The sequence below is a fragment of the Phyllostomus hastatus genome, unplaced genomic scaffold (assembly GCF_019186645.2).
Source record: "Phyllostomus hastatus isolate PE091 unplaced genomic scaffold, TTU_PhHast_1.1 phas_contig_86, whole genome shotgun sequence".
Taxonomy (NCBI): Eukaryota; Metazoa; Chordata; class Mammalia; order Chiroptera; family Phyllostomidae; genus Phyllostomus; species Phyllostomus hastatus.
Genome location: NW_025333977.1, coordinates 41,751,705 through 41,778,635, shown reverse-complemented (window position 1 = coordinate 41,778,635; position 26,931 = coordinate 41,751,705). Strand labels below are relative to the sequence as shown.

General features: G+C 35.0%; 1 protein-coding gene and 1 pseudogene across 1 annotated transcript in view; both read right to left on the bottom strand.

Annotated features, from left to right (window-relative positions):
• The window catches only part of TRPC1 (transient receptor potential cation channel subfamily C member 1), a 69,924-nt gene that overhangs the window by 42,346 nt on the left and 647 nt on the right, over positions 1-26,931 (bottom strand). Inside the window, exons 2-3 of the mRNA XM_045851295.1 lie at positions 13,413-13,567; positions 3,616-3,818 (exon numbers count right to left, since the gene is read on the bottom strand). Coding sequence (XP_045707251.1) covers positions 3,616-3,818; positions 13,413-13,567 — 358 coding nt within the window. The remainder of the gene's footprint in view (positions 1-3,615; positions 3,819-13,412; positions 13,568-26,931) is intronic.
• On the bottom strand, positions 14,972-26,820 carry LOC123826892 (annotated as a pseudogene).

The following is a 26,931-nucleotide window of genomic DNA, read 5'->3' as shown; positions in this document are numbered from 1 at the left end:
GACTGGTTTATTTCACTTAGCATAATTTTCCCCAGGTCTATACATGCTGTCCCAGAAGGTAAGATTTCCTTCTTTTTTTTTTTTTTTCTTATGGCTGAGTAGTATTCCATTGTGTACATGTAATACAGCATTTTTGTTCACTCATCTACTAATGGACATATGGGCTGCTTCCAAATTTTGGCTATTGTAGATAATGCTGCAATGAACACAGGGGTGCATATATTCTTTCGAATTAGTGTTTCAGGTTTCTTAGGATATATTCCCAGAAGTGGAATCACTGGGTCATAGGCAGTTCCATTTTTAATTTTTTGAGGTAACTCCATACTACTTTCCGCAATGGCTGCACCAATCTGCATTTCTAGCAATAGTGAATGAGGGTTCCCTTTTCTCTACATCCTTACCAGCACTTACTGTTTATTGGTTTATTGATGATAGCCATTCTGATTGGTGTGCAATGATATCTCACTGTGGTTTTAACTTGCATTTCTCTGATGATTAGTGACGTTGAGCATCTTTTTTTATGTCCATTGGTCATCTGAATATTCTCTTTGGAGAAGTGTCTATTCAGGTCTTTGGCCATCTTTTAATTTGATTATTTGTTTCTTTGGTGTTGAGTTTTATAAGTTCTTTATAAATTTTGGAATATTAACCCCTTATCAGATGTATCACTGGCAAATACGTTCTCCCAATGAATGGGCTGTCTTTTCATTTTGTTGATGGATTCCTTTGCTGTGCAAAACTTTTTTAGTTTGATGTAGTCTAATTTGTTTATTTTTCTTTTGTTTCCCTTGTTCAAGGAGATATACCAGAAAAAAATATTGCTACAAGAAATGTCTGAGATTTTACTGCCTATGTTTTCTTCTAGGACTTTTATGGTTCTGAGTCTAACATTTAAGTCTTTAATCCATTTAGAGTTTATTATTATGTATGGTATAAGAAGGTGATCTAGTTTCATTTTTTTGCACATATCTGTCCAATTTCCTAACACCATTTATTGAATAGACTATCTTTACTCTATCGTATGTTCTTGCCTCCTTTGTCAAAATTAATTGACCATAAAGGTGCAGGCTTATTTCTGGTCTCTCTATCCTGTTCCATTGATCTATATGTCTGTTTTTATGCCAGTACCATGATGTTTTCATTAAGGCCTCACATTTCTAACCAATGAGAATATTAGCCATTAAGAAGCAGATGTAGAACATCAAACTGATATTTGTTAGTTCTGTAGATAGGAGGAGGATTAGAATTGGTCATGAGACATCTGACCAAAATTAAAGTTAGAAGTTGTACAAGGATTTTAGGATTTATTTACACATTACTTGTATAACTGAAATAAACATAAGAAGTATATTTATTAAAAGTATCTTTATCAAAAAAATGTTTCACATTCTTGAGATTATTCTCAGTGCCAATATCTTACTGTCTTGGTAGATATGTACTAGATTTTATAAATTCAATTGCTTTCAGGGGTGAAGTGGGTAATAATATGAGCAAAGCTGAGTGTACATGAGGCTTACAGGTGTTCAAATTCAAAATCACAAAAAAACATTGTGCAGATTAAACAAAACACTTCTGCAAATTAAATTTAACTGGCTGTCCCTTATTTTGTTATCGCTCCCAATTTCAGTGTTTCTTAACATTTTAAAATTGCCTTCCTTTAAATAAGATTTCAAATCTTCCTTAAAGTTATTTGAAATTTCACATCACATAAAATTTTGAAATTAAAACCAAATCACAGCAATTATATCATTGAAAATATTTTTCTAAACTCAATGGCCCACTGCTCTTCATTAAGTTATTTAAAATTATTGCCCCTAGACCTTATCCTCACCTGAAACTTCACTCTCTCTGAAATTTAAAAACCAGTGTCTTATAAACAGAGATTGCTTCACTTTCTTAAGAGCCAAACAGAGATTGGCTCTTCCACTTCACTGATCCCATATCTCTTTTTATTCCTTTTGTTAGCCTCCTTCTGCAGGTCTACTTAGCAATTCCTGAAAATGACTTTGGTTCAGGCCCTTGACCTTTCCTATAGGGCCTTTCTGAAAACTGCTTTCTCAAACATCAATAACAAACTCTCAAACTCTTCTGTGAATATATCAAACCATTTGCAGTTCTCCAAATAAACCACAATCACATTTTGTACTCTCTGCATAAAATGTCTTTCACGTTTTAATTCTTATTCATGCTTAAAGACAGAGCTCAAGCCACAGCTCCTCCAAAAGCTTTCAGAACAAGTGTTTTCATCACCTCAATCCAACCTAGGTAATGTTCTTTCCAGCCCCAATCCACCACCCCAGCTGCTTTAACTCCACCACCCCAGCTGTAGGCATACTATTTGGAAAATATTTATAGTTAATATTAAGAAAGAATGTTTAAACTAAAAGAAGCCTTAAAGTCATTTTACAGACTAGTCATTTTAAAACTAAAAAGGTAAATGATATAGTCAGCTGTCAACCAGATCTTATCAAAGAGAATCTCATTGTAAAATAAACTTGAAAATATAAAAAACTTCCAATTCAATTTCTGCAAATATACATTAAATCAATTTCCAAGAGACTTTTCCAATGTATGGATTTATGACTGTCAATCCATCAAAGGTCTGTTCATAAGGTGAAGAAAGAGAGAGTGTGGATATTTTAGTTTTTTTAAATTGATTTAGAGAGAGAGGAAGGGAGAGAGATGTCAACTGGCTGCCTCCCATACATGCCACAACCCAGGATTGAACCTGCAACCTAGGCATGTGCCCTAACTGGGAATGAATCCACAACCCTTTTTGCACAGGACTATGCTCCAACAAACCAAGCACCTGGTCAGGTGATATTTTACATTTTTAAAGCTAATTTCATGTACACTGTATAATAATCCTTAACTAAAAAACGGCTTGTCAATGATCTGCCTGTGGACTTCCAGACCACATTTTCCATAGTAAATGCTATACTTGATACTATTATATATATGTGTGTGTGTGTATATATATTTATATATATTTATATATATATTTATATATGTATATAAAAAGAGAGAGAGGGGCTTATGCTGAAAATTAGAATCTCAAGCCTGGCCCAGAACCATATAGCTCGTTCAACATGTGTGATCTTACTCAACCTGCCTAGGATAGGGTACTTCCTTATTTATTCACTCCTCAGTTGTTACTACTATTTTCAATTGAGGAGAATGGGAAGAGAAATAGATTTAAATATAAATGGTATGGGAGAGAAAGTAAGAGGGATAACCCATTAATATTTAGTTAGATAGAAAACAATTTTTGTTAAAAGAAGATAGGAAGTGTATCTCTACCCTTTCTACTACTTGGAAATTCTCTTTGACTAATAAACTCTACTTCTAACATGCAAATAGTGCCTCCAGCCCCCACCAGTAGGAATATGGAATAAACTTTATTCATAATTTGAAGAAGTTTCCTAATTATTCATCATTTAGTAAGCATTTATTTAAAATTTCAGAACTCATTGTATTAAGCAAAGGAGCTAGAAGTTTGGCTTTCTTAAGTATTATATTTCTTAAAAGTTAGTAAGAAAGAACAAAAACTAAAAAATTTCATTGGCATATATCTTACTGACTCACACATTTATCAAAAAATCTCATTTTTCTTACCTTGAATGTCGGAGGCTGTCTTTTTTGTTTTTTGCAGAACACAATGTGCATTCACAGCCAACTGCATGAGGCTTAGGTAGCGACACATCCTGTTTTAACAGCATTGTAAGAATTTCATAGTTGTTACGATGAGCAGCTAAAATGACAGGTGCAATGTCCATAGTAGTTGAATATTCAGGATTCTGAATTTGTTCCATTAGCTTCTGAAAAATATTTATAGAAACTGTTAAAAGTTATTTGTGATTTCAAAAAAATAATTTGAAGAATAAAATTTTTAAAATGGAAGCACAAAGAAACAATTAATTTAAGAAATATGATAAACAGTTTTCCAGGATAAATTTTTTTTTGAAACCTAACAACTGAACTTTAATTAATAAATGTTAATATAATCATTACAAACAAAATCTTCAATAGGAAACATTCATACAACTAAATTTCTGTTTTCCTAACAAAGAGGAAGGGTATCTAGAGAAATACATCAGAAAAAAGTTTTTAATTTTCAAAAGATAATGGAAACATGCATGACAAGGATAAAGAACAAAAATTGTAGAAACAGTATAATAAAAAACCAGAAATGTTAAAAACAGTCAGAGCATAAATGCATGAGAAAAACTAAAAATTCCTCCTCTGTGGTAAACCTTGCCACATTGATAGTAATGGAGCTGCTTGAAAGGGATAAGTAAATAGGAAGCAGTCTTTATTTTGTATAATTCTCCACAGATTCTCAATCATTATCTATATTACTTTCTGTTACAAATACACAAAATCACTAGCAATCATAGGTACTACAGGCACTTTACACTTACCAACTCATTTATTCCCACAGTAAGTACCCTGCGAATCTGAGCACTATAATTCCTATGAAGAAACTGAGGCTCAGAGAAGTTACTGTGCCTGAGGCACACAACGGAGGGGCAAACCACAGATCATAACCCAAATCTGTATTACTCCGGAGCCTGAGCTCCTTTCACTACATAGTCTCATGGGTCTGATGATGGCGTGACATGAAGAAAAAGACATTAGCAAATAAAGAATCAGGGTTAAACAAACAGGTTGACTATTTTATGACTATTGCATACACTTTTCTACTACTTCTCACTTGTTCACAGAGGTTGTCCTGACAGTTGTTTCATTCCATAGTATAAGCTGATCAAGTTCATGGTTTATATTGTAAGTTTCACTAACACTGTAAAAGCAGTGCATACACATTATAAAATATCTGAAAAATACAGAAAGACCAATACCCATATTCTTACTATCCAAAAACCATTTTATAGTATCTCTTTCTGATCCTTTCCCTATCACACTCCCTTTTAAGGACATCTTTGGCACCAATAATTTAAAATAATGGTCCCTAATACTCTGAAGAATATCACTGGCAAATTTTAGTATTTTCTAACATACTAATCTTTTTTGCCCTCCTTTATAAATAATTTGTTTGTATTTTTCCCACTTAGTTACTGGGAATTTCAAATTAATGAATTTATTTAAAGTTACAGAGAAATCTAAAATTTTAGTCCTTTTCCCTATATTATTAGTTATAAAAAGGAGAAAATTGTATTCAATTGCTTGAGAGAAAAATAGTCCTCATTTTTCCTATGACACATTTTTAACTATATGAAAACACTATTAGACATAAATAAAAGTTCATAATTTCATTGCTTATAATATAATCAATGTGCCCAAAAAACTGTTTTTGAAAGTCAAAGTTTATTAAAAGACAGTTTTGATAAGCCAAGAATACAGAATGAATATACTGAAATGGTTAAAAAAAGTATATAAAGTATTTGAGATTGCCTGTCTACAAGTAATAAGGCTGTTAAAATGTGATCTTGCTGCTGCTGACAGAATTCAAACAAAGGCTTTTTGTTAGCAATGAAGTAGAAAGTGTTCTTTCACTGAGCAAGTGAAGACTACCATGGCCTTACAACCCAAGATTCAATTGGTAGTGGTAATGAAGATGAAAAACAGCAATCAGCTGCTCCGATACCCTGATACACCCTACCCTCCCCAGTAAGAAAGTAAATGGGTTTAAAGGCTAGAAGGCAGAATAGGTTTACCAAAATATAACCAACCATAACTACAGGATAGATGACAGAAAATTGAATAGGATTGTAGATATTTCTGATTGTCTGTACAGGAGCTATATTCTTAGCCCTTCTTTTCTGTTCTTGTTGGTTTATCACTACTACCAATTAAATTAGTACCATCCTCTGGAGAAAGTCATACATACACTAACTTTTAATAGTGCAAATTTTTGTAAAATAATTCAGTCAATACATGATAAAGATTCAGATAATGCCAGATCATCCACAACCAATTTATAGTTCTTTCTTAAGTAATACGTTTCTTATGGGAATATCCAGTTTATACCCCAGCAGTTAGTTATTGAAACTACTTGTTTCACTACACCACAATTAATAATGAATGGTATATTTAAAAAATCTTTATATACAACAAATATCTCATTTTAATATATAATTTACCTGATTTTTATGAATATCTTCCTAATTACAAAAGCAATAAAGAAATATAATAAAGAGTAAAGAAAAAATCCCTAATGTGGCAGTGAGATGGCTGCTGCTAGGTAACACTTCGCTGCATTTCCGTATCGTTCCTTTTCTATGCATATTTTTAACCTTGGATCATATTACATATACAGTTTACAATTCTTCTTTTCACTTCCTATATCATAGTTTTCTGTGTTCCTAAATAGCTTTTTAAAAGTGCTATTTTCATATATATGTAATTATTTATATTTCCCAACTTCTATTCTGAGATGTTTACATTTTTTCACTGCTACATGTAAGATTATAATGAACATTTTTATCCATATTTCTGACCATTTTCTAGGCAAACTCTTAGAGGAGGAAGCATTAGGTGAAAAAACATGAGCATCTTTTTTCTGATCCATCCTGCCAAAGTGCTATCCAAAATACCCCCCATCCACTGGGGTAGGAAACTATACTACTCCCTTGCCATCAGTGCTCATTATTTTTTAAATAATATAATAAATAAATATTAGTATCTCATCTATGATTATCAGTAAGGTTTTAATATTTTATATTTTCTGAGTTTTTTTTCATGTCCTTTTCTGATTTTGGTGTTTTTCATCAATTTGTCGAATATTAAGATAAGGAACTTGTAATATATGCTACAAATATCTTTTGCCAGTTATCCATCTGCTTTCTAAAGTTTGCTCAATATGTGAATTCCAGAAATTTAACTCCTATACAGCCAAAGACTGTGCCACTGTGATTTTTGTCCACTGTTTTTATGGTTAGGAAAGTCCTTCCACTCCCAATCTATTAAACATTCACCTACATTTTCTTCTAGTTTTATGATTTCATTGTTTATATTTAATTCTTAAATTAATGTGGAAACTAACTTGTATCTTCAACTTAACCTACAGAATGTTCCAAACTCAAATACTGGTCCACACTGACAAAATTATGGAAATATGATTGATTTTTAAAAAGTTTCCCAAAAGCAATATTATTCTTGCAAGTGTCTACTTACTTTAAAGCAGTATTTTACAGACTAAAAGAAATCTATTTTCTTAAGAAAAATAAATTTGGGAAAATAGAAAGATGGCAATGGGCAGGAGATTTATTTTGATTTAAAAATCCAAATTAATAAACATTTAAAAGTACTAACTACTACAGTTGGTCATAATGATTGTTTAGGTCAATGGTTAAGTAGTATATCAACAGCCCCACCACTTCAGAGTCAATTGCCACTAAAAGTGCATCCGTGGACTTTAAATAAAAAGTTAAAAATGAAGATGAGGAATAAAAAAGTAAACTATTTATTTTACTAATTTATAAACAAATTTTTTTAAATTTAAACTGTGTTATATATAGTAATTCTGAATTTTCAAAAATGTAGGCTGTCCAAACAGTACATCTCCTTTCTTTAGCAGTACTTATGTTTAGCACAATACATACGTGTCTATTTGGTTTCACCACATGAGTTGGTAAAATAATGAGTTCTGGATTGGAGGGTTTATTAATGGAACAGTGCTAATCTACACAGTAGTTAAAGTTGAAAATACTTTCCAAGATCTTTACTATTGAACCTTGGGCCAAAAGAATCTTAACATTCCAAATCTATAAAAGAAATTGCCAAAAACTAGGACTATAGGTAAAAAAAATTCTGCTCAGTCTAATGAAAACGATCATCAATACAACCATAAATATAGGAGACCATGGAAAATACATAAATAGAGGGCACACCTTCCTTCTGTTCTTATCTTGAAAACATACATGGCTGGCTTAAATGCACAAGTTTGAAATTAATATGAGCAATTTAATCAAGTAAAAACCACAAAGAACTAGGCTACCAATGCCTTAGAGACAGGAAGAAAAAGTGACTTTGTAGTTTTACCCCCAAACTACAGCTCATTTTGAAGCTTCAACTTGGACAGCAGGAAAACGTAATTAGAGGCTGAGGAAATATGGACTTTCAACTCTCTGTAACAAAGTCTACATACAGTTTTATTACGATACTTGGAAGCTGAGACATCAGGTTTTGGAGTTTCTTTTGTTTTTGTTTTTGTTTTTTTTTTTTATAAAGGCATGTTTGTTTTGCATAAAGGCAAAAGGGAGGCATGGGGATAAAAAACAATTTAATCTAATAAAATGCCCTGACTATTTTCAACCTGTATGTTTTTAAACTGTAATAATCTTTATCAACTATTTAAATCAATGTTTTCTTAAAAATGAAAATACCAGATCTTTAATATTCTTCATAGCTAGAAAGAATAAAGGTTTCATTACTTTATCTAGATGTCAAAAACAGGACTGAAAATGACAGACTTCACCTGGATGTCTAAGAACAGGAGTAAGCATCCCCAAACAGGTTTGGGAGCCATGTTTAACCATTAGGAACCACCTATGCATTCTCATAGGAAAACTCCCTACCCTGATAGGAAACTTAATACATTTTTTATTCCCTTAAACTTTTAGGGTTCATTGGGCTGTAGCCTATCCTTTAAAGTCTAGCATTGTTAGTCTTCTGCTTTGTAAACATTTCTCTTAGATTTTTAGTTTTTACTGTGATTGGTCAGGTGAAGCAAAAAACAAAAAGAACCGTATGTTCATTTCTACTTAACATTTAATTTCTAATTTTAAATTTTAACCTACAAAGCTAACTATAGTAATGCTACTGCCCTCAAAGTCAAAATACCAGGCAATATTTCAGATGGTTGGCCATCTGAAATATAACCATTGATCCAGTTGCATATTCTCCCCTCAGGCCCCCCCCCCCCAAAAAAAAAAACATACTGAGTGATCACAAACTAATTTCATGGGCATCACTTCCCAGAAGGAATTGCCTTAACCACACTGACTTAGAGTTGTCTATGAATGATGGATATCTGTTTTCCCCAAGTACCCTTCAGGTTTTTACTGAATAAGAGAACAGTTAGATTAAAACCAGCAAGGTAGGCAGGAAGGAAATAATTGCTGAAAGTTAATGTGAAAAGAGAAAGTATCAGTATAGCAAAATCATTATCAACACACAGCAGTCTGAAGCCATTTAATATAAGGACAAATGTGTTTTAGTTTCAGACTAAATGAAGCAAAGTAAAATGATTATATTCTTAATGATTCCTACTTATGATGGTAAAGTTAAATTATATTCAGATATACTATTTAGTAAAGAAAGAAAAAGATTCATGTTACATATGTGAATTCTTACAAGGATAAGCTTCAGATATATTTATTCATGTAAAGAAAATCCATGTAAATAAGTAGTTACCATCAACTTACTCTGTATGGTATGTTATTTGATAAATCAAAGGTATTTCTAAAAAGAATGTTTTTAATTATTTAAAAATACCTATAGGTATACAAAATGTTCTCATTAGTTTTGCTTCCCAATTTCTCACAGATATTTGATCACTGCTTGCTAAAATCTATTCAATTATATACTTATTATGTATTAATGAGGCTGCTATCTTCCTTCTCACCTTAGAATTTGCAATAATTCCCATACTCTTTCTTTTAAGCTCAGAGTAAGAAACTACTTATTTCCTTTCTGAAGCTAAATAGTCCACCTTGGACTTCTATATAATGCTCTTCTGTATTTATAGGACCTAATGCTCTTCTGTATTTATAGGACCTTGGTTCTTCATTCACAGGCACAGCAGTCCTAGTCCCCACCTCCCAAGACATGAAATACTTCCTCACTCTTTGCTAACTTGACTTGATCCTATCTTCTTACCAGTCAAGTTTTCTTCCTCTCACTTTGTCAAATTCTCAAACCCATGCATATCATTTTCTTCGTCTGCCGATGCAAATTTCAGAATCCAATGGCTTTCCTTGCCTCCTCCTTTTCCTTGATTTCTAAGCATCATACTAAACCTGTTTCTTTAGTTTTCACAATGCTGCACTATCCTAACTCCTTCAGTGACACCCTTCCCTTTTAGTGCCCTTTATTCACACAGATGTTCCCTAAGAAAGAACTGGCACTGGTGTCCACTCTTCTCTGTGATTTCGCTCACCCTCACCATGTGGGAGGGCCATCTCCACTGCCGTGTGTGCTGCATCCCTCCAGCCTAACGGCTCCCTGGAGATAAAATCTTCATCTGCAACTGTCCACTGGAGACTGCCTGATATCCCCAAAATAAATAAGGCTAGAGCCAGAATTCACAGTTGTCTGCCCAAGCTTGATTTCTGTTCTTAACTTCCCATGCTTCTTTCATCCTTCCAGTCACCCATTTTTAAGATTTCCAATTCATCTTGGACTCCTCAATTCTCCCATCAAAATTTAAATGCTCACTAAATTCTGTCACTTCTTCCTCATAACATCTCTCCCATCTGCCACCCCCTTTCATTCTTATAGCCACTATTCCAGTTCAGGCGTTAACCTCTTCACATCTGGATTACAAACTGCTCACTGAAGCTACAGCCTTCCCCATTTTCCACTTTCTGAATACTAAACACAGCCACTGGAATAGTTTTTCCAAAATAACACTGGTTAGATCACATCCTTTCTCAAGATCATTTCATAATCCCACTACCTATCATAAAAAACCCAAATTCCTGAGCCTGGCAATCAAACCATTTTCATCAGTTTTCTTTTGGCCATTTTTCCAAATACTTCCCACTACTATCCACCCCAAATATTTTGTTTAAAAAGCTAAATCAATTCACTGTCTCAAGGATACACACTGCACATACCTTTGTTTACATTCTTCTTCATATCCCCTGTTCTGGGCCTATCTACACATTTTTTAGCATAGTTTAGGGTACTGGGCAAAAGCATGGACTCTGGAGGCACAACCTGTGTTCAATTTCCAGGTCTGCCATTTATACAGTGACTTTGGACAAGTTACTTAACCTTTCTGTACCTTGGTTTCCTCCTCTATAAAATATAGATAATAATAGTACCTATCTTACAGGGGGCTATTGTGAGAATTATAAAATCAAATATATTTAAGGTTCTTATATTTAAATATAAATCAAATATATTTAAGGTTCTTGGCACATAGTAGTGCTATATACATATTAGCAATTATTAAGATTTCAAAGCTCAACTGATACTCTCCCATAAAACCTTTTTTTTGACAGTGAACTTTTCTATGTTTCTGAAATATTTATTGTAAACCACAAAAGTTTAAGTATAAAACAGGGTATCTCAATAGTGGCACCAGTGACATTTTAGGCCAGATAAATCTATGTTGTGGGGGCCGTCCTGGGTATTCATTATAGGATGTTTAGCAGCATCTGTGGCCTCTAATCATCAGATGCTAGTAGTAGCCCCCCTGCCCCGCATTGCAATACCAAATAGGCCTAAAAGTCCCTTGGTTTGGTGGGGGGTGGGAGTTGTCCAGCTGAGAGCCTTAAGTATAACACAAGATAAAATACATGAAAACACTCAAAGTAATATACAAGGGTTAAGTGTTGCCATATTACCACTCACTTATCAAACATTTGTTTTTTAAATGATTTGAAATTCATGTGTACTTTCATTGTCCAATTAATTTTCATATTCTTTAGTACAGAACTCATGTTTCACCTATTCATTTCCACAATCACACCCAACTGAAGGCCTTGGACATTTGTTGATAGATACATAGGACATAAGCAACCTGAGACAGAATTCAATGAACTGGAAAAAGCATGAAATTTGCAGTCAGATCAGGTTCAAATCTTAGGTTTGCCCTTAGTTTAGAACTTTGGGCAATTCATTAAAGTCTATGAGCCTCAGTGTTCTGATCTATAAAATATAACATCTATATGGGCTAGCTATGATGTTCAAAAGTAATCAGGTATGTGAAAGAACCATGTATATATTGCAGGTTACATACACAGACTCATATGTGTAAGAAAAAATGATTATTATACCATAATACTGCCATTATCCAGAAGCATCCAGGATTTCCTTTATAACCTTATTTTCTATGTAACTGAAGCTTATACCTTTAAGTGTTTAACTTTTAAATTTAAACTATTTTGATGGAAGTTTTCTGCTTTAGAAGTTCAGTATATATTCTTTTTTCTTCTAAAACAATAGGTACTGAATAACATTTAATTTGTCTTTACTGACTCTGGGCCATTGTTACAAACATTAATTACCATTCTAGCATACAGCTCCTCAGAGACTGTGATATACGCAATGCTGCTGACATCTTTATTAAATAGTCAGGGATACTGTGCCTCATTTTGTTCTACTGCGGGTCTCATGCCCATCTGCAGCACTTCTCTCTGCGAATGAAAAAACTAAGTACCTAAGTCTGTTAAAGTGGAATGTAAATGAGCAAACACAAACTTTGAAGGAGGCTCCAGAAATGCTCCTCTGACTAAAGTTCCTAAGCAGGAAACTTCCAGGCATCTCCTCTGGCTGGCTGCTCAGAGGTACTTCTTATTTACTTTCAGGGTCTCATTGGTGTTCTAGATAATTGAAATTGCTGGGAAAGCAATTTCTTTTTCTACTCTAAATATGTATAGAGACAGTGCCATATGTGGTACATATAACTGTAACTAAACCATTTACATTTTTAAAATCTTCTGAGTGCTTCCTGATGCCACTCAAAAAATATATATGCCTTATTAAGCTAAAGCTACAACAGAACAATCATACTATTTGATGAAAAAGATACAGAATTCATGTGAGTCCCATCATAAATTAACTAAAAAAGGAAATATTATTATTAAATTTCCTTCAGAATCTCTTGACTGAATACTTTCAAAACTAATACTTATGTCATTCTTCTACCTGAACTGATAGAAATATGAAAGCTCAGTATTTTCCAGTTTAAAAATATTCATTAGTTATAAGTGAACATTAAAATTAAGGCTGAAAGGAAAATTAAATGAAACGGGAGAAAATCAGAACTAAATTGAAAATTACTTTGTGAGTCAGGAGCATTTGTTCTTATGCTTGTAAATTGCATGGGTCACAGAAAAATCTTTCCCCCGTCACTTTTAGAACACTTGTATATTTTTAAATATATAATATTAAAATAATATAAATAATAAAAACAAAGTCATCTATAATAATAAGTCATGATAATTTACCTCTGTCAGATGTTGTAAAACATATAAGATCTGGGGGCAGGGGGTAGTGAAAGTTGAGAGAAAAAAAAATCAAGTTTTAAAAAAGGCTTTTGATTTGTTTTTAGAACTTTTCATGTCTCAAATCAAATAAAAAGTGAAAGAGAAGAAAGAGAAAGAAAGGAAGGAAAGAAAGAAGATAGGGAGGAAGGCAGGGAGAGAGGACACTAGAAGAAAACATAGCATATTCAACAGTACTTAGAAGCTACTGAATAAAATTATCTAGCCTTGTTGTACCTGACAACCGTAGTCCAAAAGAAGCTGGAGTATATCCAAATTTTCGTTTTCAATAGTTATTGTAACAGCATTTCTCCCAAGCACATCTACGCAATTTATGTTCAAGTCACCCGAACTGCTTTCCTCCAAAATCTTTTTAACCATGTAATAGTCACCTAAATACAAATACAAACATAATTTAATATTCATGACATATTAAATATGAATGACTGTAAAGAAGGCATAGTCTGTTGATTTAAAAGAGTGAAAAGCCCTAAACTCATTTTTGTATATGGAAATGTGCAAAGAAAATGTGAACATTTCCTTGCTGAAAACTTATATCTTGATAAAATAATATATCAGCTGCAAATATAAAAAATAAAAAAATTTAAATGCACAGTTTGAAATATAAGTTTCTAGTTTAAAATTTATAGCTGAATGATAAGGAAACTTTTAGAAGATATTTCAAACCATAAAGAATGTCCAAAAACACAAACTAGAAGCTAGAACAAATTACAAGCTTAAGGTTTTACATCTCAAATACATACACACATTTTCTTATACATCATAATGGTGAAAATGAGATCTTGTAATAAGCGGAGGGTATTATGGAGAGGTTTTGCATACTTTGGAAAAGCAGTATGAATATGTATATGCTTGATAAAAGAATACCTGAAACTCTTCTCCTCTCCTCCCCACTGTCTGAAGCACACATGTGCGCCCACACACACGCACACACCCCTTACCTCATAAATGAAGCTGTTTAGCTTAAATGGCCAGGAAACATTTAACTCACAAAACTCTTAAGGCAGGACTAGGACTAATGCTGGTAGAGGCCAAGAAAAGAATACTTCAAAGTAAAATTTTAACCTGTCAGGAGCATGCAAATTTTCTTCTGCCTAACTCTAGCTCACATCAGAACAGTTGACCCATGGGGAAAAAGTAGATTATGGAGGTAATCATTTTCATGGGGGGCCCACTGTAATTATCTGCTGGCCAGCTGGTACAATAATAAGGGGAATAAATCAACAGAAACACTAATTAACTGGACAAAGAAAGCAAAGTGAGTTTTGTTTATTTTCATTTGACTTTCTAAACATAACATGAATAAACCATTTTAAGTGACTTGCAAATACAGTTGTTCTTTTAGACGTCTATGAATAAAAAAAAGAACAGAAAAAAAGGAAAAAGAAATGAAAGATTCCATGATACAGAAAGAATAAATCCTAAAACTTGACTAAGTGGATAAGAAAGGTAATAGATTTTTTTTTGGGGGGGAGGTAAAATTTCAAATAGATCTGCTATTATTTTTAATCAATGATTTTAAAGTCTCCCATGTATTTTGGAAGAAGTTGAACCAACCCTTCCTCCCTCCCTCCCTTCCTTCCTATTTTTTGAAAATCAAAACCCACTTTTAGTGATGCACCAGTAGACTGATCCATAATTTGGAAGGTATGATAACCTTAATACAGTATTCATCATCAAAACAAATTGAAATACAAAGGTATCTGAAATGACTTTACAGTGACATGATGCCTTAATAAGTTAAGGAAATGGAGTGCTGTTCCCTAACTGCTTTCTCATTTCACGTTCTTTACAAACTCTGTCTTGATTGAGGCTTGCAGCTGAGGAACAGCCTCAGCTATCATCTTCTCTTTGAAAGCGGGGAGTTTGCAGATGCCTAGATTCTTCTTGATTGATGCCCTTATCCCCAGTTGCAGTGGCTTAGAGAAACAGGGACTGTCTGTTTCTTGGGACTTGGAACATTCGACGACTCCTTCCTTTCTATTAACTGCATGCACAAGGGAAAGGACAAGCCAGGTTCCAGCAGATGCCATGGACAGGGTGGGAGAGCCTGCTCCAACTTCAGCCTTGACTACCTACGTGCCACCCACTGGATTCACCCATTGAGGGTTGTCAGCTAGTTCTGGGGAAAGTTCACCTTGAGAGCGTGCTGAGAGATCAGGGGTATGATGGTCTTCCCGGCACGGTCACCAATGATAGGAACATTGACTTGAGCTGGATCCAAACCCTTCAGTTCTGCAACAAAAGTGTTGGCTCTAACAACATCCAGAGTTGTCACCCCAAAGACCTTATTAGGGTTGTATACTCCGTGTTTCTTGAAAACTTCAGATGTGATCAGGATGGTGGGGTTAACAGGATTTGAAATGAGGCAGACTACAGCCTCAGGTCAATGCTGGTCACAGGCAGCAATCAGGGTGGCCACAATTGTGGCAGTGATGTTGACCAGGTCATCCTGTTTCATGCCTGGTTTTCCTGGGACTCCGACTGGAATAACTACCAAATCACAAGCTTTCAGGCAGTCTGGCCACTGCTCAGGTCCCAGGTAGCCTTTCAGTGGCCCTGGTCTCAGTGTGGCTCAGATCTGTGCTCACTCCAGGTATATGGGCAATATCATAGAGGGTCAGGTGGCTCACCAAAGGGCTGTTCTTCAGAAGCAAAAGAGGCTGTCCAATTCCTCCAGAAGCCCCAAGCACAGCTACTTTGCACTGCTCTGGGCCAAGGTGCAGGAGCTGCAGCGGAGAGCAGCACAGGGCGGCTGACCATAGAGGACATGGCTGGGACAGGTAGGGAAAGGACAGCAAACCAAGGAACTGGTGGAGTGGAGGAGGGGAAGGGCCACATTACTCCAGTGACCTCCATACTGCTCAGGGCCTCCTGCCTCTGCAGCTGAACCCTAACTTCTTTTTTTTTTTAATTATTATTATTTTTAAAGATTTTATTTATTTATTTTTAGGGAGGGAAGGGAGGGAGAAAGAGAGAGAGAGAAACATCAATGTGCGGTTGCTGGGGGCCGTGGCCTGCAACCCAGGCATGTGCTGGAAATCGAACCTCCGATGCTTTGGTTCACAGCCCACGCTCAATCCACTGAGCTATGCCAGCCAGAGCTGAACCCTAACTTTCTTGATGGCCCATTTCCTTAGTTCTCTCAAGAAGAAAACTCATCACAAAAAGAAATATTTTCCTCACAGCACTACTAATTAATGGACACTGATGTTCCATGGCAAAAACTTTATCAAACACCTTACAAAGTAAAAACTCTTAGGCACAAGTTGAACTGAGAGTGAGCACACAGAACAGTGAAAATTTATCACTATTACTGGAATATTTAAAACCTTATTTCAATATCTTAGTAGAATATTACTCATAAAAACTGCTATATTTTATTTGCTTTTATATAATGTGTCTAAGTGAGAATTCATTTTTAATTTATGCTGCCTGAGATTCATTAGGCTTCTGAATCTAAGAACTTCTGTCCTTCATTAATTCTGTAATATTTTCAGCTATTATCTGTTCAACTATTGCTCCATCCCCATATTCTTTTTTCTTCTGATGAAACTTCATTAGACACGTTGGATCATCTCATCCAATTTCTGGTTCTCCAAAGATTTCTTATTTTCCTCTTTTTCTCTCTTTCCTGCATTCTGGATAATTTCTTCAGATCTCTCTTCTAGCCATTTATTCCTCCTTCAACTATTTCTGCTGATTAACCCATGCATTGATTTTTTTTATTTTAACAACTTTTTAATTTCTATAAGTTTTATTGGCTCCCTTTCCCAATTTTTTTATTTACTACCTTGTTTTCATTTCCTTATTTTAAGCCTTTAATCATTTTAAGCATACTTATTTTATGGTCTCTGTATGACAATTATCTGAAAGTCTTAGGGATTTAATTCTATTTGTTGTGTTCACTGATTTGTGATAATGGATGACCATCCTGTGAATTTTTAAATTGGGTATTGCAAAATCATCTTCATGAAGCTTACCTGCAGGAATTCTGGTAGCCTAGTTTGAAAACTTGTCCCACTAAGAATATTTCACATTTGCTTCTTCCAAGTAACTCAAGAAGTTTTGCTGCCCTACGATTCTTTTTTTAATATTAATTTCTCAGTTTAGGTTTTCCCAGACCAAGTAGGTAGTATTAATTTAAACTCCAAGTCAACATGAGGCAAGTCCATAGTTACAAATTCTAAGGGGGTCTTACAAGCTTCTTTGTAGTCTCCCTGTGCTGGTAGATGCTTTTCCTCATCTAACCTCTTGCTAAAGGTATAGTCCTTTAAGATCCTGGTTTTATGTTTGGAGTGTGATATAGTTCCCCACTTTGTAGAGCCTCAAGGCCTTGCAACCTGTTCCCATATGAGTATTAAAATTCAAATCCCTACAATATCCGCACCAGTAACTCACACCAAACCATGGAGCAGCCAAAATATCAGATTACACACTCCTCCGATTTTCAATCTTCTTCCCATTTGTGGATCCTCAGTGTTTCCCTTACTTTCTTGAAGGCTCACCTGTTCATTTAAGTGGATGTTTGTTATATTTTAGCTAGCATTTCTAGGTGATTTGAAGCACAAGGGCCTTTTACATTATCTAGTCAGTCATATTACTAGAGACAGAAAAGTATAAAGAACTGTACATAGTTCTCATAAAATTGTACAAATTTCAGGAAGAGTAAATATAATTTTTATAAAGTTTTATAAATTTCAGGTATAGCAAAATAACTATTACACATTTTAAAGGTTTAGATTGCTGTTTAAAAAGTAATTGTATTGCAAATGTCATGTAATCCAGCTTTAAGGTTTCAAAGAGTATTTCTATTATAGTCAGGGGCAATACAAAGGGAAAATACTTAAAAAGCAAAACCTAATAAGTAACTTTCATCCCTAAAAATAATAAAAAGTCAAACCCTGCCACAGCTGACACACTCATGCAAATGAAAAATTACATAGTTAAAGGACTTACAGGAAACCTAGAGGGCTTCCTAAGCACTTGGCCAAAATTTCTATTTGTAAGCCATTTAAAACAATATACTGTTTCCAAAAATTACAGAACAGTCTTAATATTTAGCATGAGTGTATATTAAAAAGAGCTTAGGAAATTTAAAAATACATGACAAGAAGCTATAGAGCAAGGATTACAACTAAAAATGCCTTCATATGTCAGACAAATATATAAATGTTTTCCATTTTATACTGATGTTGTTTTCAAGAGTTACATACATCTTTCCTTTTTCTTTTAAAATATAACATATAGAAAGAAATGCAACATAATTTATTTACTTTTTTGGCAAGATGGTTCTTTTTTCAGTGACGGATAAAGAATGTTTCTCAGTCAGTTCCACCAGTCTACCAATTCAACAGCCAGTCTTCTCAGCCCCGCTCCAAAATGGTCTCGCATACCGTTCCCCACTTGTAGCCATGTATACTGCTGCCCACAGTCCAAGCCACCATCTGTCTCCTGGACTTTGCAATAGCCTCCTTACTGATATATCTGCCTATAATCTAGGAAAGGGATCAACAAATATTTTCCGTAAAGGGCCATAGAGTAAATATTTCTGGCTTTGCAGGACATGCTATCTCAGTCACGAATATTCATCTCTGTCCTCTGTAGCACAAAAACAGTACACAAATGAGCTCCAATAAAGCTTCATTATTGGGCACTAAAGTTTGAATTTCACATAATTTTCATATGTTTTAAAATATTATCCTTCTTTTGATTTATTCCCAACCATCTGAAATGTAAAAACCATTCCTAGATTGCAGGCCTTTTGAAAACCAGTGGCGTGCAGACTTGACTTGTGGGCCACAGTTTGCCCGCCCTCGCTCTGCCTCCACCCCTTTAATGTGTTCTCCACCCAGCAGCCACAGCGATCTTTTCAAAACTCAAATCCTATCAAGCTTGTAATTCTCAAGATTTTCCATCACATTTAAAATAAATGCCAAAATCTTTACTGTGGTTTATTAATTTTGGACCTGGGCTTTGTTACTATTCTGAATGTATTTTGTGCCACTATTCTGCTCACCATGTATGACCTTTCTATACCAACTATGATCCTCCTAGACCAGAGATTTTCAACTGTTGTGTCACAGCACACCGTGTGCCACAAAAATGTTTTAAACATGCAACACTGGACTATTTATTTAGTCAGGGGCACCGACATCTTTCCCTTAGATTATGAAATTTAAAAAATGACAACAGCCAACACAGCAATAGCTGTCTGGTGTGAATGAATTAAAATGATTCCTATTTTTCTTTGTCAGACCAGCAAAAAAGTTTTTTTTGGTGTGGCACATAATTTTAATAATTAATTTATGAGACAAAAGTTGAAAAGCAGTGTTCTAGACCAATGTTTTCCAAACTGCAGGTTACAACCCATTAGCAGTTGAAATCAATGTAGTGAGTACTTAATTTAAAAGATGAAATAGTATATAAAATACCAGGGTAATTTCATGGATCCTCAGCAACAAATTCACTCTCACCAATTGTGATAAGCCCTTGAGAAATACAGTGGAGAAATGTTACAATATCAATTAAGAACAATTGATTCCATCTTTTCTTCATTAGCATCTAGTTTTATTTTCTGGCATTTGATGGTAAATTTCAACATCACTGACAAGGGAACATTAATGTTGATCAATTTAATTTTATTAACCAAATTTTCAGTTAATTGTGAACTATGGGATAATTTATCTGTCAAAAAATCTATAAAACTTTTCAAACCAAATGTCTGTAACATGCTTTTTGAATGTGGCAACTTCAACATCTAATTAAACTATTACTAAAGACACTAAAAACAGAAGATTTTATTAAGAGGAAAAAGAAAGATGAAGTAAAAAAATACAAATACATGACCAAATTCAATTGGTGGATCTGGAAATAAAAAAAAGTAATAACATGAATTAAAATGTTAACTCTACAGCAAACTTCAAATTAGTTTGAACCGAATTCCAAAAAGAAAAACATACATGCAAGATTTTTACAGTGAAGATGATTTACAATGTGATTTTACTAAATGTGTAAAACCCGTGTGCCCCAATGTATTTGTAATCATGTTGCTGTGAATAAAACCTTCAAAATAAGAAACTAAGAAACATGATATGCTGCACTGCCCATAGTACTTTGAATATTTATGAATGAACATAATTACTACCATAATTTCTTAGCCATTTATAGTCATAAATTATAATGAATGTCAACTGGCAAAAGAGCAAAGATTCATATTGTTACAGGATAAACTATATGAAGTATAGAAGGCAATGCGGAATTTTTTACAGTAAATTAGTTAATAAATTAAAATTTATTAACAGCATATTTCTTTAATCCATTAGAAGAACAATTAGAATCAATGTTTGTTTTGTTATTAGAGTCTGACATATGACTTGAGGTCCAATTCACAGTGATGTTGCAAGGTATGGTATATAAAACTTTAGTTTATATCAGTTATGTAGTACTAGTTTCATAAAGTATTCATTGTATTGCTTAAATTTAATCTCTTAATACATTTGAATTATATATATTCATGGAACTGAAAAATTACACTATTGGGTCACTATAAACTGAGCTAAAAAATATAAAAGAATTAGTGTTGGAGCAATGGATATGACCAGAAAATAAACATTTTTTAATTAACAGAAACTACTGATAACAGTGCTGAGCAACACTTTATATATCACAAAATTCTGACATCCAAAGAAATTCCACTGAAGCTCCTAATTACAATATATTAATATAGTACTGGAATTCTTTTAGTCCTGATAATTAACCCATTTAGTCTCTTAAAAGTCACTATTTATCACCTCTTAGAGATAGCTTTTGAGCTCCTTACATAATATTAAATAACTAATCTTAGATCTTAAACTTCTCGGTATCATTAAATTTGGTGGAGTCACTTATGAAGTTATTTATAGCACTGAAAGCAGGGAAGAAGAGGAATTATTCTCAGGTAGCAATGATACCCATACAATAAAATTTAATCTCTTAACACCCTTCCCCAAAGTCTATAAAATACAAGGTAAAGGGGTTTGGCTTAAGCTATATTTTTAAACTGCCCAGATAAAAGATTGTGTACTAAGAATATCCCATCTTCCAAAACATAAATAGACTATGTACACTAAATTGAGCATTGTTTCTTCCCTTCAGACAGATTAGTCACAAATGTATATATTTTTTTCTTTCTACTTGCTTGTTTGTTTAATCGTCACCCAAGGATGTTTACTGCTCTTCGAGAGACAGGAAGAGAGAGAAGAAACATTGAGGTTTCTCTCTCTCATTGAGAGAGACATGGGCTGCCTCCTGTATGTGCCCGACCAACGGCTCTAACTTTCAACCAAGGTATGTGCTGCCCTGACAGGGGATTTAACCTGCAATCTAGGCATGTACCCTGACTGGGAATTGAACCCGAAACCTTTTGGTATACTGATGCTCCAACCAACTGAACCACCTGGCCAGGGCAAATAGACTTTTTCTTTCCTTACTGCTTCTCACAAGAGCACAGGAGAGCACCTCCATTACAGAAGAAGCTCCTAAAGGATAGGGTTGTAGTCAGTTATTTTTTGGTGATGTATCTTTCCTGAACTTATAAATACACTGGGATGATGACTTACAGAAAAGAGCAGCAAATTAAAATGAAATAAAAAACACCTGTGGAGTCCTAACTGGGAAGGAGGCTCAGATGGCTGGAGCGTCGTCCCATACACCACAAGGTTGCGGGTTCGATCCCTGGTCAGGGTGCTGGGGTAGGCAACCTATGGACGTTTCTTTTCTCACATTGATGTTTCTCCCTCTTTCTCTCCCCCTCACCCTCTTTGTTTCCCTCCCTCTTTCTCTAAAAGTCAATAAACATATCATCAAGTGAAGATAAAAAAAAAAACACTTGTGGACTCACTGCCAATATTTGAAGCAGCTAAATGCTCAATGACTAATGTGTTATAAATAAACTATCCACTAAGACTTTGGTGATTGAAGTTTGTTTTGTTATTGTTAAAACAGCAATGAACCATATACTCTGCAGCATTGGTGACTTCAAAAATTCTCCCGGACAAAGTACTTAAATCCTATGCTTAATGACAATTTGTGAAATGTTAGTAGAATTTTGTCTACACTGTGGTCCTTACCTCTCCTTTCTGAAAAGTTTTCTTCCCTCACAGCACATACCTTCTGAACTCTTTGTCAACATAAAACTCCCTAGTACCCAGGAAGTGGTCAACAGAAAATTCCCAGTGCTCTTAACTTTTTCTTCCCACTGCCATGTTCTCTAACCTCTTCCAAATCAAAATCTCTTCTCAAATAGCTTAAAAAAAAGTCCCATTAAATATAATTATATTAAGTAAGGTGTTATTAAAACAGTAGCTTTGTGTTACTTCCTTCAGAAATGTTGCCCACTTTAAAATGCTTAGCCCGAAGGTATGCAGTTTCTGTAGGAATTGCAGCATCAAGGCACCCTGCCTCACAATGCAGCAAATCATACCACAAAGGTGACACAAGGCTCTAAACTAGACCGAGCCAAAGGATAAAGATGAAATTCAACTCTTTCCATCTCTCCTCTGACCTGGTGCTGAAATTTCAAGGTCTTCCTGACTCATTAATCGCAGATCAAATTCCCTAAAACGCTCTTCATGCGGAATCGGTGGGGTCTGAATCCTGGACTGAATTCTTTCATCATTTCCTTTTTCTACACAAGGCCTGATTACTGATTGTCAGCAACTTAAGGAGTTTGTTTACATACTTTTAGCTCGTGAAAATACATTAAAAGATACCATCCACTCGACAGTGACTTTAAAAGAGGTGAATGAACATAAGCCATATTTATTTCAGATGCTCCCTAAAAAACTTACTAACCTTTTCTCCAGCCAGCAGGCCTGAAGTAATCCATAGGCTTCCACAAATAAAAGTGGTTCATTACCATACCAATTTTCAGTGAGAGAGGGAGGTTAAGAATTGCTGCTTAATATTTCACAGAACAACACATCTGCCAGTTGTTGTTTCAATTAAACTTTACCTTTGAATTGCAGCATTCTGTGTTTAAAAAGAATATGTGTACTTTCTGAGAATTTTACTTGAGCAGGCCTAGACTTAACTTTGTATCACTGGCACAAGAACTTTCAATTCACTTTTTCTTCTAAACATTTTAAAAGAAAGGAACCAGTGCTGAATTTGAGATGATTTTCTGACCCATTTTCAAACTCAGTAATAGCCACTATTAGATGGTCACTACCTGAATCAGCACTTACATAGACTTACTGAACTCATTTACATAAAATCTACCTATATGAACTATAAAATAAAACTATAAAATCTTTGCTTTTCCCTAGTTTTTTCCTTTACTCCTTAGTCTGTACTGACCTTTCAAAGGCCTAGCTATCCACTAACACACACATAACAACTTCATCTCCACAATTTTTGCTTTAGGAATTCCTTCTCAGTATCATATATTATGTATGATATTTTGTACTCTACATGTAATATTTTGTACATGTAGAGTAAGACTGCAAAATGAAAAGGATGAGAAACATAGATGTTTTACAGTATATATGCTCTGGTGCTATTAAAGCTTTTTGCTTGTATTGGATAAATTTAATCCACACAAATCAAGTTTTATAAAACATTCATAGATAGCAAGTTTAATCTTCAACTACTAGGTCCAAAATGCAAACATGTCTTTTCTAACACAAATGATTTTCATTCATTCATCTAAAACTGGATCAATATAACATAATGCTTAAGAGTACAGGCTTGCCCTGACTAGTGTGGCTCAGTTGGTTGGCCCTTAGTCCAAAAAAACAAAGGTCACTATTCACAACTCCCAATTCTCAGTCAGGGCACATGCCTGAGCTGCAGGTTCCATCCCCTGTAGGGGCACATACTGAAGGCAACCAATCGATGTACCTCTCTCACATAGATGTTTCTCTCCCTCTCTTTCTCCCTCCCTTCCCTCTTCTCTAAAAATAAATAAAATCTTTTTTAAGAAAGTGCACACTTAAGCCCTGGCCAGTGTGGTTCAGTTAGTTGGAGCATCATCCTGTAACCAAAGAGTCACCAGTTCAATTCCCAGTCAGGGCACATGTCCAGGTTGCAGGCTTGATATCTGGTTGTGGTGCTTGCAGGAGGCCAACCAGTGTTTCTCTCTCTCTCCCTTCCCCTCTCTCTCAAATGAGAATAAAATAAACCTTAAAAAAAAGTGCAAGCTCACGATAGATCCAAGTTCTACTACTTCCTAATCAATGTAACCTTAGACAAAGTAATTTTAAAATTCTGCTAAGCCTCATTTTCCTCATTTGTTCAATGGGATAGCAATAGATATAGCTCATGGAGTTGTGAGGATTAAAAGAAATCACCTATGAAAAGTATATGAACTCTACCCCAAATCGCTGTTTCAGTAGAGTTCTTATTTGGTTTTATGAAAACTCTAATGTAATAATGGAAACTGTAGCTACTTAAGGAAATTTTCACATTTCAGATTTGGTTTGGGTAACACTAAAAAAGGTTTAACAATATTAGTGAATACAAAAAGGTAAAAAAATACTGCTATAATTCATATCTATTTTTTCCATGTAAAAGTATACCATAGTGTAAGAAATAAGCCATTTTTCTCCATCTAACCCAAGAACTCATTTTACCATACCTGAAACAGAAAATACCTATTCACTCTATGAGGGAAAAAGCATGCATAATTACAAAAACCAAATCTCTCCAAGGACCTTAGTGATGTTATAAAGTGGGAAGCTGACAGAGGATGCCAAGCAATTTCAACTGGCACTACTGGATTGGCTACAAAACTATCATATATTGAAACTTCCTTTGTGATATGTCATATGATAATCTTAAATATACATATCACACAGGTACTTAAACCATATTACTCAGTTTGATAGGAATATTAAATTCCCTTTCTTGACATACTTTCTGTGCTTTAAAATAACCACAGCTTAGTGAGCTGGGGCAGAGGCAGCAGTGATTTACTCCTTCTAGTACAACACGATTTTTTCCCTCCCCTTCTCAGGGAATTTTTTTAGGGAAAAGAACTAATATAATCCACTCCAGTAATAATAAACAATTTTACGTAACCCATAGGCAATTATTTTTGTGAGGTTATAGATATATAGTCTATGCTTCTTTACACTTCCAAGACTGACTATTCAAAGTTGTGTCCATGGTGGACTTTAACAAATACTTTCATAACATAATACTGTAAGAACATAAAGGTGGCTGACATAGGTGGACTTTACATGTCAATATGTTTGCAAAATGTTGGATAAATACAATCTTATTGCAAAAGCAGTAAGAGAGGTTAGAGAGACTGTCACTTATTTAAAAAAAAAAACAACCAACACTCTCACATACAAACAAAAAATCCTCTGTAGCCAATCATTTCACAGTGTAAGCTGCCCTGTGGGTTTATGTCCTGGAAGTCTGCATGATGCTACACAGAGTGTTCCTAAGTGAGCACAGGCATTGTAAGGTGTGAACATTAATAAAGGGAAACTTCATTTGACATGGTGTCAGGAGGCCAGAAGGGGGTGCTCACATGCAGTACCAGGAGGGGGTCAAAGTAGAGGAAGGATTACTGATCAATTACAAAGCTCAACAAATAAATGCTCAATAGGAAAGAATACCAATGGTAGGTCCCAATATGAAAGATATACATTGCCTCTCCTATAAGAAATCCACCACCCCAGCATCTCAGCCAATGAAAAACCATCATCACCCTTAACTCTCAATTTTCTCCAATTAATTTCTGTTCAGAACTACCCTTACCAATTTTTATCTTCTCCATACAATAACTTTCCTCTTGTTTGACTGCTGGACTTGCCAATGGCTTTTGCTGTAGCTTGCTTGTCCTGAATTGTAATTCTTAATGTTCCCAAATAAACCCATTATTGCTAGTAAAATAACTTTTATTTTTGAGGCCAACAAAAGCAAGCTGAACAGATTTTCTTTATAGCACTTTTTTACACAGAGGAAATAGTAGTCTTAGGGCAACAGGTTTCCCATCCCTTTTATTATATGCAACAAAAGAAAGCAAGCTTAAGTGAACAGACTTTATATGGCCATAAAAGTGATGGACCTCTTGTTTTGTTTTTAAGAAAAACATATTCCACATTTTTGCCCTGTAATTATTTTGCATGACCTTTATTTCTCAAAGAAGGCTCAGGAACGATAAACCGTCCTCCCCAATAAAAAGCACAAAGTTGTTCTGTAAGTTCGGAGAAAGTCTGGGACTATTTCCCCTGTCCAGCCTTGGTCTCCACCTGAGATATTGATATACCTAATTCCAGTCAACAGTCACTGAACACCATGGCACTGGGTGGCTCAACTTAAATACTGTAATACAAGCAAGATTTTAATAAAAAGGAGAAAAAAAAAACAGGTGAGAGCCAATATACACGAGGCACCTTAACCAAGGACATGGAATTTTCTTGCTAGACAAACCCTTTGGGCTGCCAAACAGAAAGAACGGAAGCCCCCAAAAGGAGACCAGGTCGCTCGGGTGGTGGGTAGCAGAGGTAGGGCCTTCTCCCACACACCACCATCAAAGCACAGGACGTCACCAAAGGAGGCCCCAGCCAGAGCTAGCACCTGGCTGCTCCCGCACTGGGAGCACGCCTGCACGCCTGGCGTCCCGGGACATCCCTGCAGAGGCCTGCTTAGTGCGGTGCGGCAGACGCAGGCGCGGGGAAAGAGGGAGGGACAGCCCCAAGTTGAGGCTGCGAACAGGATAAGGGTGTGGAGGGCAAGGGTG